The sequence below is a fragment of the Haliotis rufescens genome, unplaced genomic scaffold (genome assembly GCF_023055435.1).
Source record: "Haliotis rufescens isolate VD_foot unplaced genomic scaffold, xgHalRufe1.0.p SCAF_1, whole genome shotgun sequence".
Lineage (NCBI taxonomy): Eukaryota > Metazoa > Mollusca > Gastropoda > Lepetellida > Haliotidae > Haliotis > Haliotis rufescens.
The window spans coordinates 55,276,001-55,293,237 of NW_025963779.1; the positions used below are offsets into that span (position 1 = coordinate 55,276,001).

General features: G+C 40.5%; 1 protein-coding gene across 1 annotated transcript in view; it reads right to left on the reverse strand.

Moving 5' to 3' along the window:
* Positions 1–8,370: 8,370 nt before the first annotated feature.
* Positions 8,371–17,237, reverse strand: part of LOC124131537 (cartilage oligomeric matrix protein-like) — a 36,698-nt gene continuing 27,831 nt past the window's right edge. Inside the window, exons 20-24 of the mRNA XM_046494847.2 lie at positions 16,875–16,923; positions 13,560–13,831; positions 12,444–12,541; positions 10,273–10,412; positions 8,371–8,801 (exon numbers count right to left, since the gene is read on the reverse strand). Of these exons, the coding sequence (XP_046350803.2) occupies positions 8,743–8,801; positions 10,273–10,412; positions 12,444–12,541; positions 13,560–13,831; positions 16,875–16,923 (618 nt within the window). The 3' untranslated portion in view covers positions 8,371–8,742. The remainder of the gene's footprint in view (positions 8,802–10,272; positions 10,413–12,443; positions 12,542–13,559; positions 13,832–16,874; positions 16,924–17,237) is intronic.

A 17,237-nucleotide genomic window follows, 5' to 3' on the forward strand; every position in this document is an offset into this window, starting at 1 on the left:
TTTCTTAAGGGTATTGTGTATTCATACCTAGGACCGGACCCCCCCCCCCCCCCTGAAGGGGGTACGGCGTAACAGAGTGCTATCACAGGATACCGACTATCCCTCCTTTCAATCATTATATGCCAATAATAATAATAATGTCGTTGCGAAATGAAAGTATACTAAGTAGACGTTGATGCTCTACCGGATATTTCTCTTATGACAACACACAAGTCCGTCTGTGGGTCCACAACGTTTATTCGTGATCTTAATATGTCTATATAACTACATAGTAGTATGGCCAGGCAGGATCTCTGAGGCGTAAGAGGGCCAACCTGCCTAGCCCCTGTCCGAGGGTCAAAGTCCCACTCACAGAAAGCGTACTATTTTTAACCCTCACTGTCAGACTGCCATGTATCGTGTTACGATCCATATATGGTCAGCCTGCAGTATCCAGCACCTCATCCACAAAGTTAAGCTTCAGTGGCCAACCGGCCATGCTCTGGCATCAATGGATTAATTGCAATGGAAATAAATTACGAACATATAGGAAATATAAAGAAACTATCCAAACTTCTCACTATGTGAAAATGTCTCTACCCAGACAACAAAGAAGTATATTAGCCTCATTACATTGTGGAAACCTTCCTCTGGCTATAGAAAGTGACAGGTATACCAAGCCTGTGACTCCTTTGGTAAATGGACTTTGTCAACTATGTAAGGAACATGTCTGTATTCAGAAGATGTATCACACAAGGCTGCAAGGTGTACAATAACTATTCAATATATGAATTTTATATGAAAAGTGTAATTGAGTGTGTGAGGTTATGGGTCATGGGTGTGTGTGGGGAGGGGATATGAATGTTGGTACGGTCAGAAGAAAGGATATGGAGTGTGTGTAGATGCAGGAATTTGGGTATGGGTGTATTTGTGAGTGAGGTTGTGTGTGTGTGTGTGTGTGTGTGTGTGTGTGTGTGTGTGTGTGTGTGTGTGTGTGTGTGTGTGTGTGTGTGTGTGTCTCGAGTAAAGGGGGTGGGGGATATCTGAATGTGTTTGGGTGTCTGTTTAGTATGTGCGGGAGAATATTAGAATGATTGATTGTGTGCGTTCGTGCGTATGTATGTATGTATGTATGTATGTATGTATGTATGTATGTATGTATGTATGTATGTATGTGTGTATGTGTGTATGCATGCATGCATGCATGCATTATGTGATTGTGTTAGAGAATATGTGTATATGTAGATATTAAGAATATGCATGATTACTTTTTATATCTAATTGTATTTTTATATTTGAAATATCTTAAGGTGTCATTTCGGCCCTCTGAGGCCTGGTGTTTGTATTTTAAGTATGTGCTAAATGTTGTATTACTTTGTATTATTTATTAATTACAACCCGCTGACCGGCACATGACTCTGTGCTGCTGGCCATGGTAATGATACCCCAGCTGCTGTTATAATTTGTATTGGCAGCACTTTGTTTATTTAAATAGATATAATCAACTTACTTACTTACTTGAGGGAATATATAAAACGTATATACACTCCCTGTTAAAATATATAGACTCCCTGTTAAAACCTATATACCCTGCCAAAGTGCCTATGATAAAAGATATAATTTTAAACAACGATCAAGGAAACAAGCTATAATTTGTTGATAATTTTCATAATCTGTGTGTAAAAAAAATAGGTGTTGTGTTTCTCTATAATAAATTAATTAAATTTGTTTCTTTATTGTAAATGAAATTAACATTATTATTCATTTATATATATTTAGTCTCTTTGTTTCTTTATGGTTGGTGGGCTGTCGGGTAGCCTAGTGGTTAAAGCGTTTGCTCGTCACGCCGAAGACCCGGGTTCGATTCCCGACATGGGTACAATGTGTGAAGCCCATTTCCGGTGTCCCCCGCCGTGATATTGCTGGAATATTGCTAAAAGCGGCGTAAAACCATACTCACTCACTCACTTTATGGTTGGTTAAAATATTAACATTATTCTTTATTCTTGCCTCGGGAAGATGGCACAGTTGGCGCTCTGATGTCACGCAATAACGGTACTATAAGAGGATTAGATGTCCGTCCTCTGTGACGGTGTCCTTCATTTATCATTAAGGATTGCTGATTCACGCCCCAAGAAATATGCCACCTGCCATGCATGTCTTAACTTCATTATATTGATTATTTTATTAAAACATAACTGTCAATCAAGTTAAAGTCAACGATATATATTGCATATATTGTCGAATCAGAGTGTAGCATTTTCCGTTTCCATCGATAACCAGTGGTATCGTACTTCTGTTAATTCATTTGTTGTCGTGTGTATAAGCAACGTGTCGACCTGACTTTCGTCACACTCTGAGTTCGATGCCTACCACTGTCCGTTACATAAGGGTTCATCTACAGAGGACCGCCTCCGTGGTCTAGTGGTAGAGCGTCCGCCCGGAGAGCGGAAGGTCCGGAGTTCGATCCCCGGCCGCGTCATACCGAAAGACGTTAAAAGATGGTACTTGTTGTTACCCTGTCTGGCGCTCGGCATTAAAGGGCTAAAACAAGGACTGGTCGGCTCGGAGTCTCAGTGGGCTAGCACTATAAATCGGCATCAGTCCGGACTAGTACAAGCAGCCACACAAACACACACACGTACATGCACGTCGCTGTATAAGTGCAATAATCTTGGACGCGACGTTACACCCCATTTCACCTCACCTCACCTACAGAGAGGCTTATGTCGTATGTTCGATCCCCTGTGGGGGGCACGATTCGCTGTGCAGAGTTGCGTCCCTTGGGCACGCCAGAAACCTATGATTGTGGGTTCGAATCCCGGTTCGACCCGATTATGTTTCTAGGTTTGTCAGCACCATACCCGTGCTCGTGGTGTCACCAAACAGGCACATATCTATCCTGCATCACTTTGGGCGTTCATTTCAAATCAAGCTGGCACGCCGTGATATAACTGGAAAAATGTTAAAAGCGGCGTAAAACACAACTCACTCGATCCCCTGTGGTCAGTCTGTGACCTTGTTACGTCACTACAGCTATATCTAAACATGGGCTAAGTACGTGGCAAAGTAACACTGCTGTCTACCGAAGAATGCGTTACTCCGTAAGACGTGTTCGTATTGAGCCTATGGTGTGTCAAGTCTTGGGATGGAAATTACAGTATATTGACAACCCTTCTTTAATTCGTGCCTTCAAGCCTCCAACTCGGGTCGAGTTTCTGGAAATGAGTATTTCGCGAATGTTGACGTGTTTTTTGAAGTTGTCGCCGTTTTCGACCGTCGTCAAATACTTAGTGATGTTAAAGTTACTAAAATAGCATTAAAAAAGTAAGTCGTGTTCTTTTAGAACATGCTACATAGATAGCAATGTTGTGCCATGTAACTTTAATGTCTTCACATACGTTCCAAAAACCTTAGAGCTGAATTATTTTGCAAATGTGACAATACTTAATTCCTATGTAAAAATACATAATATTTACACAATTAGCATTACTCCAGGACAATGTAAATGCAGTGATACTGAAATGTTACAACTGGTACATGAATAGCAAAACTCACCCTCTTAGTTACTGGTCAGTTACTGGTCAGTTACTGTTTGGTTTGTTGGTTGAGGTTTAACGCCACAGTCATCAATATTCCAGCTTTATGACGGCCAATCTCAAAACCGCAAAACAAAGATCTGAGGACATCCCTTTACAGGTCACGTCAGAAAGGCCTTTAGTTTAGACATATTTTATTCACAAAAAGTGAATGGGATTGGGTACAAGTTCTCCAACTGAGGACACCTTCTCTCAGGTATTTACACAATTTGAATTACAATTTGTTTGTTTGTTGCTTAACGCCACACTCGGCATTATTTCAGCTATATGACGGCGGTCTGTAAATAATCGAGTCTGGACCAGACAATCCAGTGACTGATGTCATGAGCATCGATCCACGCAATTGGGATACGATGACATGCATCGATATAGCGAGCCTGACCACCCGATCCCGTTGGTCGCCTTTTACGACAAGCATGGGTTGCTGAAGACCCTTATTCAACCCCGGATCTTCACCGGTGGCCCCCTTGGAATCCGGATTGATACTAATACAATAATAAAAGCGACAAAACCGTTTATGAATCACTATCAAATAGTGAAGACACCAGGTGTTCGCGAAAAGGCAGGAGTTATTCGTATAAAAGTATTTATACCACCAGTGTTCAAGTTGTGAAGTGTATATCCTGTACGAAATAGAAAATCTATCAAAATCTAAACCTCGTTATTCATTTGTGTTATGGACTCAAAATATGCATTTAATTTTTCAGTTTTGTCGATATCAGAGATTTTCATCAGTGTTTTCTTTCAAGCTGTAATGCAGTTTGATGTGCCGGAATTATTATTATGCGAGTTTAGTTGTTCATCTATATTAGCATACAAATTTTGCCTCTACGCTCACCCTATTTTTTTTCCAGCTTCCCATGTCTAGATGTGACTCGTAACATGGCCTGACATTGGCCAAACTACCATGGCCATGGCCAAACTACTTTTGGTGGAACGCATTCTTGGACATAGCTATTTAATATCTTACTAAACAGTTCACATTTTTAATTTACATTAGAACATTAAGTGAAAAATTCTTGCGATTTTGTATCGTCCATAGGTCACTTTAGTTTACCATAGCCGCCATTGTCGTAACACCAGATTTTTCTCTTGTAATGATTATGATTCTGTGCATAGATCAGCGCCGAATACAACATATGATTTCGTTTCGTTTCTTTGTTGTTTAACGCCGCACTCAGCAATATTACAGCTATATGACGACGGTCTGTAAATAATCGAGTCTGGACCAGATAATCCAGTGATTGACATCATGAGCATCGATCCACGCAATTGGGATACGATGACATGCATCAACCAAGTCAACGAGCCTGACCACCCGATCCCGTTAGTCTTAAGACAAGCATGGGAGCCTTTTACGGCAAGCATGGGTTGCTGAGGTCCTATTCTACCCCAGATCTTCACGGGTCTTCAAAATATGAATGATCACTTATCGCATCCGTTTTTGTCAACTTCGACAACCCCGCTGTTAAAGATACATACAAATATATTACATAATATCAAAAACGGTAACCGAAACGAGATGTCAATGGTACGTGGACATACTGTCTAACCATATTTACATATGTATTTACAAAACAACAACAACAACAACAAAAAAAACAAAACCCCAAAACCCCGACAACTTACTTACGTCCGCAGCTTTCTGGTCTTAAAGTGCCATTAATCCTTTCTGATACAGAAGTTGCAATTATAAAGTGACACACAAACTGACAGATTCACAACAGTTATCACAGGATTTTGTGGAAATCAGAGCCTCTGTTGATAGTTCTTGTTCTTTGATGTAAACTTGTCCACCATATGTCCACGTTGAGTAGATTTGTTTATTTTTACTCTAGATATCTTGTCAGTTTGAAGATTTTACTCCGGTGTTTAGTAAGATCTTCGTTTATGTAGACAAAGTTTCTCTTGTTTCTCAAATATCTGCGGCTGGTCAGGACCTCTTTGTCTTTGTAACTGACAAACACGAGGCCATAAATCTCTGGACAGACGTTACCAGTATTTGCCTTTTCCCATTTGGAGTACGACCTTTCGCGAATGACCAATGAAATGACTGACAATAAATCGATATAAGCCAATCAGAAAGCAGCTTTCTCGAACTATACGGCACAAGTTTCAAACTGTCGAGTTCCATTTATGACTATGCTTTGAAACATATTTTGAGAAAGTTATCAATTCAAAATTTGTAAATTTGAAAAACACAAATATTCTGGAATGTCTAATAGATGGCCAAGGTTGTATGGCGGTACTTCCCGCGAGCAATACAAAGTCCCTTCTGTGCAAATGTTTATCCTATTAAAGCGGGAGACTCGTGATTGTTACGGAAAGATGGGAGTGGTGATGAATGGAAATAGGCGATGATTTTGAAAGATTCATCCGTAAAGCCTATAACTGTCGTTCGGAACATCCCGTGTTAACCATTTCGAGGTTGCATGATCACCTTCCTCATCTGGTAAGCGACGCTCTGACCGGTCGGATAAAAGGTCGTTCTGACGTGACCCGTAATGGGATGTCCTCAGATCTTTGTTTAGCGGTAGCGAGCAAAAGCTTTGATGTTAATGAGAATGTATGGCGGCGGCCACACAATATAATCGAGTCTCGACCAGGCAGTCCAGTGACTGACATCATGAGCATCGATCTATGTAACTGGAATACGTCGCCTCTTACGACAAGCATGGGCACGTGAAGATCCAGGGTAGAATAGGTCTTCAGCAACCCATACTTACCGTAAAAGACGACTATGCTTGTCGTAAGAGGCGACTAACGGGATCGGGTGGTCAGGCTTGCTGACTTGGTTGATGCATGGCATCGATCCCAATTGCATGGATCGATGCTCATTATATTAATCACTAGATTGTCTGGTCAGCTACATGGCTTTGTTCGCATTTCCTTTACATACAACAGAGACCTATTGTAGTGAATTCAGTTTCTACCAATGACGAATTAAAGAGTTTCAAAATCCCAAATTCGAGTTCTCTGTAGTGGTTAACACAAGGTTTCGGAGTTATGAAGCGTATGTTTTGAATTTATTTTATATTTAAACATGTATATGTTCATTAAATGATCATCAACCTCTAATGCCGCTGATAGCGCCCTAAGTGTAAATAAAAGTTCAGTTCAGTTTATTCCCGTAAATGATTAAATTCGAGTGTCTTACAAAAACTAACTGCTGCCCCAAGGTTTTACTGACAACCAAGATGGCAAATTTTATGCACAACCGTAAAGAGACTGATAATAAAGTTGACATATCAAATGAGTAATAAACGACTTGTGGTTGTTGATTATCGTACAATAAAACACTACAGGGAGAATAAACCACGTTGCGCCCCTCGTAGTTGATTCTCCCAGCAGCGGTTTATTGTAAGATAAACACCGCCCCCCAGCCCCCCACACCCGTATTTTTCTTAAATGAAGGATATTGACCATTGCCTATTAGGGTGTTACTTGATCGCCATGACCCCTTAGGGGGCTAAATTACCTTTTGTAAGTAAAACCTCATCCTGGGTATGAGGGTTTTCATGGTAAGACCTGATGAGCAGAGAAATAGATGAAGTTTGGGCTTGGTGTCTCATATAATCTAATTGAACTCAGATCTTTGTTCTCGTTACCGACAAAGATCTGAGGACATATATATTACGTCAGAAGGTCAGTGATTTGTCGGACGGACAGTGACAAAAGTGAACACAGTTCCAACTGAAACCTGTTTCTTAATAATACCCCGTTCACATGCGCCTCTATACATATGTGTGTATATGTGGATACGTGTGTAGAAATACATACGTGAGTATACTTGTCATGTGAACGCGTTTGTGTATATTTACACCAGGAGCAAATTTGCATCATGTCTGGAGCAGGTGCAAATGCACTGTGTGTATATGTTGCAATGTGAACGTTTATGTCAATGTAAGAGGATGATCTTACTAATATCTGTTCTTTTGACAACACCAAAACAAACTGTCAACAGTTTTATGCGTATATACAGTGCATGTTGAGCGGACGGTGTTTTCTTTTGGTTTCAAGGAGTCAAAACTTTGTGTACAAATTAATCAAACACATGCTGCTTCACGCGAAAATTTTCGGTGAAGTAACTCTCTTCTCATTCAACTCTGATAGGACAACAACCTGTTTTATGTTGAACGTCGTAAACAGACTGACGAATATGTGTGCCTTACACAATTTACATACTTTATTTACACACCTAAGATGCTTTTCATGTGAACGCATAGTAAATTTACATATACGCACGTATGTATAGTTACACATGTGTAAAATTACTTACGTTAGTAAATGTTGTGCATGTGAACGGGGTATTAGACAGTGACGAAACAACATATTGTGCCAAATTAAGAAATACCTACACATATCCTTTCTACTTACGGTTCGCTGCAATCTATCGGTCCGAACACTAGAGTAACTGCCCTTTATCAAAGGAAGGCAGTTGGATTTTTATTGAGGGTCCTTGTTTTCGTATATTGACCTCGTAGTAATCATTCGTTTTGTTATGCCGAACTTTAAAGTTTATGACGCCTTTAAACCGTCCTCTGTTTCATTACAGTAACCTAGAGGTGTCAGTCACGTGATTTCTTCACTGAAAGGAATTGTTTCGTCACGTGGTTCGGATTAACCAAAGGAAATAGCATCACCAGTCAATCCCTCCGGATTATCGAATTGATTACCCTATCAAAGTTACATATAATAACCTTTGCATAGGCGCCGGCGCCAGGACATGAATAGCCCCCAAGGCGGGGTTTCGGACTAATGATGTTTCACTGTAAAGAAAGAACAACACACATTTGAGATCGATCTCTTTACTCTACCTATGTTTTATGTACAAAAACAAAAATATAAAAATTTACATGGATATGAATCATAAAAATATAACCTGTTGTGAATGTTGAATAAAAATCACAATAACTGCTTCTTCTTAATGAAATTACATTTCAATATATGAGGAAAATGTATGTACATTCCATATCTCCATCTCTTAAAATGGCCGACTGCAGTTTCATCTTTATCGGGGTCGCGTAGGGAGGGACAATACTTCAAATGTAAGAACAGTTGAGAAAGCACATATTTCTCCATGGTGGTTGAATATTAATATAACTTTGATGTGACAATCTGTCTACAGTTAATATATTCACACGTGATCAAGATCATGTGACACCTATTCATAGTATTCATACTCTTCATCCTCATCCTCCAGAAGCCCAGGGGGGATAAATTCTGAAAAAAACACAATCAATTCTAATCGTCATGACGTGGAAACATCAACCAAAATACACAAGAACATGGAGCAAACTGTCATATATAGTGATTATTAGTTGATGTGTTAGAAGAGACTTTTATTATGGAAATGGTTTGGTCGCTTACATATACAGTGTTGTAAATATAAAACATCATGAAAAACAAATTGTATTAGGCGAGCCAATGATGTATTGTATTCTTTATGTATGACCCTAATTCTGCGGAAACACACGGGAGTAAAACTACCTTTGTCATATAATGTTATTCTTACATTAAACGAAGTTTAAGACGTAACTTCACCCACTTAAGTAGTTTTACACACCGCGTATGAATACAATGCTGGAGTGAACTGTCCTATTTACGAAAGAGTGCCAAATGATTTGAAGCCATGTTTGTGTGAAGAACACCAACACATAGAGAAACACTCCACAAACGTATTGGGAATTGGCAGTAGACATTGATCTTGAGTTTAACGCTTCTTCCTACAGTATTCCAGTTATATCAGTTATGCCAGCTTGATTTGAAAGGAAAGCCCGAAGTGATGCAGGATAGATATTTGCCTGTTTGGTGAAACCACGAGCACGGGTATGTTGAAACCAAGAAACCCAAGAAACCTAATCGCGCAAAACCCGGATATTCGTACCCACAACTATAGGTTTCTTGGGTGCCCGAGGGACGCAACTCTGCACAGCGAATTGCGGCGCCTTAGAAGATCGGGCCCTGCATCGATTAAATTTATTAAGATTATTATTTTTAGTAGCTATTTTGGGACCCCATTTACATATTTGTCAGATCGTGATATCAAATGTATTCGATATTTTATCGCATCGATAGCCTGATCCATTATGTAATCAAATGATGTAGCCAGGTAAAACCACGCCCACACCCACCCGTGATGATAACGATTGCAGGATAACATTAGGCAATGACCATAAAAACGATAATAATTACTACAAACTGACTGATCTTTATTTTTATGTTTCTATATTCATCAATTAATTGTCTGAGTTGGACAAAGTCAGTTACCTTCAGTTTTTAAACTGGTTTCAGTGTCAAATGTAGTATTAACGTAGATGTTTGAGTCATTTTTTTGTGTCATCAATATTAATGGGCGGTGGGATAGCTTAGAGGTTAAAGCGTTCGCTCGTCAGGAAGAAGGCTAGGGTTCGATTACCCATATGGGTGTGAAAGTGTAAAGCCCATTTATGGTGTTCCCCGCCGTGATAGTGATGGAATATTGCTAAAAGAGGCGTAAAACCATACTCACTCACTCACTCAATCATACCACGATACACATTTTCTTCAGTAACACAGAAGATAATAAAAGCCAAATGTTTTCTTCAAAATGGTTTGTAATGCGTTACCATTTTGTTTATGGAATGCTTTTAATGGTCGGGAATAACGATTTTAATAGTTCTCATGTCCGAAATTGACCAGTGTAACCCCTCACCGTTACATCTGTAGACCAGGTCAGACCAGATGACCATTTCCTGTGAGAAGCAGAAAACACCGAGACGTCCCCCCTTCAGCGTTGTGTCGTACACGTTGCCAGAGTCAGCCACCAGTTCCGTCTCCTTGAACAGCAGCACCCTACAAAGCCACGTCCACCACATGTAAGATACTATTATACTACTTAAAGTTGCAGGTAATAGTAACCATCTTCAGTCTTTTTTTTTATAGTATTACGCTCAATATTAACAATTGTTGGTCTGTTTGTTAACGCCGCACTCAGCAATATTCCAGCTATATGACGGCGGTCCTTAAATAATCGAATATGGACTGACAATCCAGTGATTGACACCATGAGCATCGATCAACGCAATTGGGATAAGATGACATGCATCAACGGAGTCACTGAGTCTGACCACCCGATCCCGTTAGTCGCCTCTTACGAGCATAGTCACATTCTTCGGCAACCATGGGTTGCCCGGATCGCCACAGGTCTTGTCTGTTAATAAGCAGGTATATTGATATTCATCATCTGTTAGTGGTGCTGGTCAGTTTACTCACCAGGCATTGGTATTACGTCGTTCAGTAGGGATTCACAGCAAAAACGGGAATAAGAAACAAACCCGTTGTAGATGATTTCATAAACATACTCAGAGCAAGAGCTAATGATGATAAGGTCTTATAAGATCAACTGTTCGGCAATTGTCTGTGGATCAGCCCAATACAATACCTGATTAGGTCTACGTTGGGTCTCCGGATCAGCCCCGTACAATACCTGATTAGGCCTACGTTGGGTCTGTGGATCAGCTAAATACACTACCTGATTAGGCCTCACATGGGTCTGTGGATTAGCTCTATACACTACCTGATTAGGCCTACGTTGGGTCTGTGGATCAGCTCAATACACTTCCTGATTAGGCCTATGTCTTGTGAGTGGATCAGCTCAATACACTTCCTGATTAGGCTTATGTCTGGTGAGTGGATCAGCTCTATACACTTCCTGATTAGGCCTATGTCTTGTGTGTGGATCAACTCAATACACTACCTGATTAGGCCTACGACTGGTGAGTGGATCAGCCCAATACACTTCCTGATTAGGCCTACGACTGGTGAGTGAATAAGCTCTATACACTTCCTGATTAGGCCTATGTTGGGTCTGTGGATCAGCTCAATACACTGCCTGATTAGGCCTACGTTGGGTCTGTGGATCAGCTCTATACACTTCCTGATTTGGCTTACGTTGGGTGTGTGGATCAGCTAAATACACAACCTGAATAGGGCCTACGTTGGGTCTGTGGATCAGCTCTATACACTACCTGATTAGGCCTACGTTGGGTCTGTGGATCAGCTCTATACACTTCCTGATTAGGCCTATGTTGGGTGTGTGGATCAGCCCAATACACTACCTGATTAGGCCTACGTTGGGTGTGTGGATTAGCTCTTTTCAATACCTGATAAGGCCTACGTTGGGTGTGTGGATCAGCTAAATACACAACCTGATAAGGCCTACGTTGGGTCTGTGGATCAGCTTAATACACTACCTGTTTAAGCCTACGTTGGGTCTGTAGATCAGCCCAATACACTTCCTGATTAGGCCTATGTTGGGTGTGTGGATCAGCCCAATACACTACCTGATTGGGCCTACATTGGGTGTGTGGATCAGCCCAATACACTACCTGATTAGGCCTTACGTTGGGTGTGTGGATCAGCTCTATTCAATATCTGATAAGGCCTACGTTGGGTGTGTGGATCAGCTAAATACACAATCTGATTAGGCCTATGTCTGGTGTGTGGATCAGCTCTATTCAATTCCTGATTAGTCCTACGTTGGGTGTGTGGATCAGCTAAATACACAACCTGATTAGGCCTACGTTGGGTGTGTTGATCAGCTCTTTTCACTACCTGATTAGGCCTACGTTGGGTCTGTAGATCAGCTACATACACAATCTGATTAGGCCTATGTCTGGTGTGTGGATCAGCTCTATTCAATTCCTGATTAGTCCTACGTTGGGTGTGTGGATCAGCTCTTTTCACTATCTGATTAGGCCTACGTTGGGTCTGTGGATCAGCCCAATACACTACCTGATTAGGCCTATGTCTGGTGAGTGGATCAGCTCAATACACTACCTGATTAGGCCTATGTTACGTGTGATGATCAGCTCAATACATTACCTGATTAGGCCTATGTGGGGCCTATGGATCAGCTCCCATCGGTAGGCCGTCTTGTCCTGCCAGCCGACGTTCCGCTCATCCTTCCATAACAACTTCACCTGGAATTACAATGTATTGTTAAAGGCTCACAAAATATACACCTTTGGTATTTAAGACGAGGGTGCTGTTTATGCTTTCAACTATGAAACATAATCGAGAATTATAATTGATAAATATTTACCGTCAAATGTAGAACAAAACTGAATGTGGCTTTTTGAAATGTGCCAGATTCACATGATCAAAAAACGTCCCCGCTTGCATCCTTGTTTGTAAACAACAGTCCCTCATACGTTTTTTATATAATTTTTGCCACGAAATAATAATAACAATAGCAGAGAAAATAATATTATTGGACTTAGTGGAGAGATGAAAGTGAGTGAATGTTGTTTTACGCCACAGCTCGCAACCCACGGTTAACACACGAAGTTGGGTCCCACAATGTAACGACCCGATCCTAATTTGTCGGCAAATATAGGTTACAGGGGATCCATTCTGTAATTGGAAATTTCCAATTATTGATGGAGGGGAACTATTAAGATTATGAAGGTCATATTGAGTGAATCATCGACCTCCCCACATCCTCTGTATCTCCAGGGCTCGTATTGCGGTAAACCTACAATGACCCCTGGCACATTCCCGTGGTTCTCAAGATCTAAAAATATCCGCCCTTAATTTTCATTAACATTATACCGACCAATCAAACGTCGAGATAAGGAAAAGGGAATTGGTAAGGGACTTTCCATATCAGTTTTAACGGACATGAAGACATCCTTTCCACATAAATGATCTTTGAGGTCTTGCTTTTAATTTTAATAATTTTTTAAATGTTGGAATTGCTCGGAAACTCCATCGTAATCGATGGGACTGGCCGCCATGTTGTTGACATCGCCAACCCAACATCAAGGCTGGTTTGTAACTCGCATTCTGATTGGCCAGCTCGACTGAGGAGCGTAGCCAATCAAATTGGCTAAAGGAAATCAAGGGCGGGTAATTTGGGACCACTACGGGAATGTATCAATGGTTAAGTGTAGGTTTACGAAATGATATGGAGGGTGGTGTAGAAGATGATCTTCCCACCTGTCCTTTAGTATTGCCTGTGTGCCACAGCGAGTTCCTCAACACCTCGCCTGGGCCGGACACCGACTTGACCAGCTTCAGCTGGATGCCCGGCTCGGCCTTGGCCCTGAAAGGGGTGGGATGCCAGTACGTCTGGGTGTTCTTCTTCCACATCACAACGTAGAAGCTGGAGCTGTCCTGGTAGCTGAAGATGAAGCCGGCATAGTCGTCGTCCACCTCGGTGTTCACGAAGAACGTGCCGCTGAAGTCCACTCCGCTGAAGGCGTTGAAACCTGTTCGGAATGTATTTAGTTGTTATTCATCTGAGGTATGTCCATGAAAGAGTTAGCTGACTCAGATGTAATTAAGAACTGACTTGATACATGTTGCGTTTATGGAGGTATCAACACAAGAAAACCGGTATGCACACAAAGTTTGCACACCAGTTTTTACGTCTTTTACTCCATGATCGCCAAAACAAATTGAATGCAATTTATAAAAATAAATACGTCAACAATAATAACTTAAAAGACTGCTTATTATATCACTAACATCACAAAACAACTGCAGACAACAATACGAAATCAGTGACATCGTGAGCAATAATGCAACGCAAGCCCCGCCCATTCTATTAACAGCCAAGGAGGAAAAAACTCCTTTAGTGGGCGTGGCCCTAGTGTTTCTTCGGTTTATGGAAATATAAACGCAAATTATCTGCATGGTTGGCCAATCAAATGCAACGGAATCAATTGCAATATATATATGTTTTTTCCATATGGCACCATTCTTGTAAGGACATCATCTACAACTTATTAACCGCTAAGAGCGCATTTTATGTTTCCGGTGGTGTAACGTTGTAAGCTAAAAATCCCATTCAACTTTGCTTGATGAAGGCTTAGCTCTTGAACACTTCATTACGGTGAGTAATATCAAGAACAAAAGCAAACCACAGAAGGAAAGGAAATCTCTGTGTGCTCTTTTAAGGCTGCTCATAAGTAATTTCCAACACGTGAGGGCGCTTTTTAAACAAAAGTAGGATACAGTAAATATATTATTAATTGTATGAAATATCCTTTCCAAGACACACTGTTCGTTAATTGATAAAACAGACTGATTTAGCGTAAGGCAATATTTAACATCGTTTTATCTGTGTGTGTGTGTGTGCGTGTGTGTGTGTGTGTGTGTGTGTGTGTGTGTGTGTGTGTGTGTGTGTGTGTGTATTCGCATGTTGATATACATGTAAGCATTGCATCTGCATGATATACGCATATTGAATTACATGTTTACAAGCATGGCACCTGCATGGTATTCGCATGTTGATTTACATGTAAGCATGACACCTGCATGGTATTCGCATGTTGATATACATGTACGCATGTCACCTGCATGATATACGCATATTGAATTACATGTAAGCATGACACCTGCATGGTATTCGCATGTTGAATCATATGTAAGCATGGCACCTGCATGGTATTCGCATGTTGATATAAATGTAAGCATGACACCTGCATGGTATTCGCATATTGAATTACATGCAAGCATGACACCTGCATGGTATTCGCATGTTGATATACATGTAAGCATGACACCTGAATGGTATTCGCATGTTGATATACATGTAAGCATGACACCTGAATGGTATTCGCATGTTGATATACATGTAAGCATGACACCTGAATGGTATTCGCATGTTGATATACATGTTAGCATGACACCTGAATGGTATTCGCATGCTGATATACATGTAAGCATGACACCTGCATGGTATTTGCATGTTGATATACATGTAAGCTTGATACCTGCATGATATACGCATATTGAATTACATGTAAGCATGGCACCTGCATGGTATTCGCATGTTGATATACATGCAAGCATGACACCTGTATGGTATTCGCATGTTGATATACATGTAAGCATGGCACCTGCATGATATACGCATATTGATATACATGTAAGCATGTCACCTACATGATATACGCATATTGAATTACATGTAAGCATGGCACCTGCATGATATACGCATGTTGATATACATGTAAGCATGGCACCTGCATGATATACGCATATTGAATTACATGTAAGCATGGCACCTGCATGATATACGCATATTGAATTACATGTAAGCATGGCACCTGCATGATATACGCATGTTGATATACATGTAAGCATGGCACCTGCATGATATACGCATATTGATATACATGTAAGCATGTCACCTACATGATATACGCATATTGAATTACATGTAAGCATGGCACCTGCATGATATACGCATGTTGATATACATGTAAGCATGGCACCTGCATGATATACGCATATTGAATTACATGTAAGCATGGCACCTGCATGATATACGCATATTGAATTACATGTAAGCATGGCACCTGCATGATATACGCATGTTGATATACATGTAAGCATGGCACCTGCATGATATACGCATATTGATATACATGTAAGCATGTCACCTACATGATATACGCATATTGAATTACATGTAAGCATGGCACCTGCATGATATACGCATGTTGATATACATGTAAGCATGGCACCTGCATGATATACGCATATTGAATTACATGTAAGCATGGCACCTGCATGATATACGCATGTTGATATACATGTAAGCATGGCACCTGCATGATATACGCATATTGATATACATGTAAGCATGTCACCTACATGATATACGCATATTGAATTACATGTAAGCATGGCACCTGCATGATATACGCATGTTGATATACATGTAAGCATGGCACCTGCATGATATACGCATATTGAATTACATGTAAGCATGGCACCTGCATGATATACGCATATTGAATTACATGTAAGCATGGCACCTGCATGATATACGCATGTTGATATACATGTAAGCATGGCACCTGCATGATATACGCATATTGATATACATGTAAGCATGTCACCTACATGATATACGCATATTGAATTACATGTAAGCATGGCACCTGCATGATATACGCATGTTGATATACATGTAAGCATGGCACCTGCATGATATACGCATATTGAATTACATGTAAGCATGGCACCTGCATGATATACGCATATTAAATTACATGTAAGCATGGCACCTGCATGGTATACGCATATTGAATTACATGTAAGCATGACACCTGCATGGTATTCGCATGTTGATATACATGTAAGCATGACACCTGCATGGTATTCGCATGTTGATATACATGTAAGCATGGCACCTGCATGATATAAGCATATTGAATTACATGTAAGCATATTGCTATTAGCATGACATAAGCATATTGTTAAAACATGTTGATATATGAGAGATTGGAGTGCACTCACTGACGGCCACGCCCGGATCGCTGTTCATTGTCTGCACAATCTCAGCACCCTGAAATGGTATCCAACTTTAGTGAGAGCGTATTCTTACATTTATGTTTATTTCTTTGGTTTTTGTTTAAATCCACACTTAGAAATATTTAAGCTATATGACGGCGGTCTGTAAATAATTAAGTCTCTACCAGACACTCTGGTGACTGACATCATGAGCATCGATCTACACAACTAGAATACGATGACATGCCTGACCACCCGATCCAGTTAGTTTCCTTTTACGGCAAGCATGGGTTGCTGAAGATCAAGTCTAACATGGATCTTCACGGTGTCTGACATACATTGTATATGACTGGTTATCAACCAATACGA